Genomic DNA, 775 nt, shown 5'->3' with positions numbered 1-775 from the left:
GGTATAATCGCTTTCTCCACGAATCATCTATGACGTACCTGAATCTGTCCAAGTTTTGGAGGTGTTCCAGAGAGCCGGATGAATATCCCGAATTTGTGAGATATCAAACACCACATCTTCACTAATTATGTCGGTTTCATCAGACTCCTCCTCCAGGCTGGTGAAGAAGGGAATTTATTGAGTCATCAGATGGTGTATACATGCGTAAAAAGGCACGTATATATCTATTCATTCATTTATTTAATCTTCCACACGTGCAATCGTGCATGCCGGCCACTGTCATTGCTCTCCTCAAAAGATTCTTACAGCGTAGGACATGCAGAATTTGGAAGGCAGTAATATTTTAAAGTAAATAATGCATTGTGTACCGTTCACCTATTTATTTTAAAATGTCATTGGAATTTCATTTCAATTATTACTCACCGGTTGATTCCACTCTCTACCTATTCACGATGGTTTTATCAATATAATCCATTTCATTATGGCCGGTGAACTACGGCAACATGAGATATGCTTTGGCGCTTTTAGTAGAACCCATTGGTTTTAGGGTATTTCAGCGGAATCTCCTACGGTCATAAACCAGCCAGGGACACACATTATTTTACGAAATTTGGTAATATGAAGGGTGACATTCGAAGCTAGAATTTGTTTTGAAACATATCGTTCTGTGTCCTGACCTTTGTTTTTTTTACGTAAAAGAGAGGACTAAGCCGTAAATATAGAAGAACATCATAAAGATTAGACTACCAAGCTCACCCAGACATTGCGAGATAGT

At 38.7% G+C, this 775-nt stretch overlaps 1 protein-coding gene across 1 annotated transcript in view; it reads right to left on the bottom strand.

Moving 5' to 3' along the window:
• Positions 1 to 775, bottom strand: part of LOC119592626 (follicle-stimulating hormone receptor-like) — a gene marked incomplete at its 5' end in the record, with an annotated part of 23,693 nt that overhangs the window by 5,365 nt on the left and 17,553 nt on the right. Inside the window, 1 exon segment of the mRNA XM_037941521.1 lies at positions 39 to 157. Coding sequence (XP_037797449.1) covers positions 39 to 157 — 119 coding nt within the window.

The sequence above is a fragment of the Penaeus monodon genome, chromosome 30 (genome assembly GCF_015228065.2).
Source record: "Penaeus monodon isolate SGIC_2016 chromosome 30, NSTDA_Pmon_1, whole genome shotgun sequence".
Lineage (NCBI taxonomy): Eukaryota > Metazoa > Arthropoda > Malacostraca > Decapoda > Penaeidae > Penaeus > Penaeus monodon.
The sequence above is the reverse complement of the archived record's forward strand: the minus strand, read 5'-3'. Positions and strand labels throughout refer to the sequence as shown.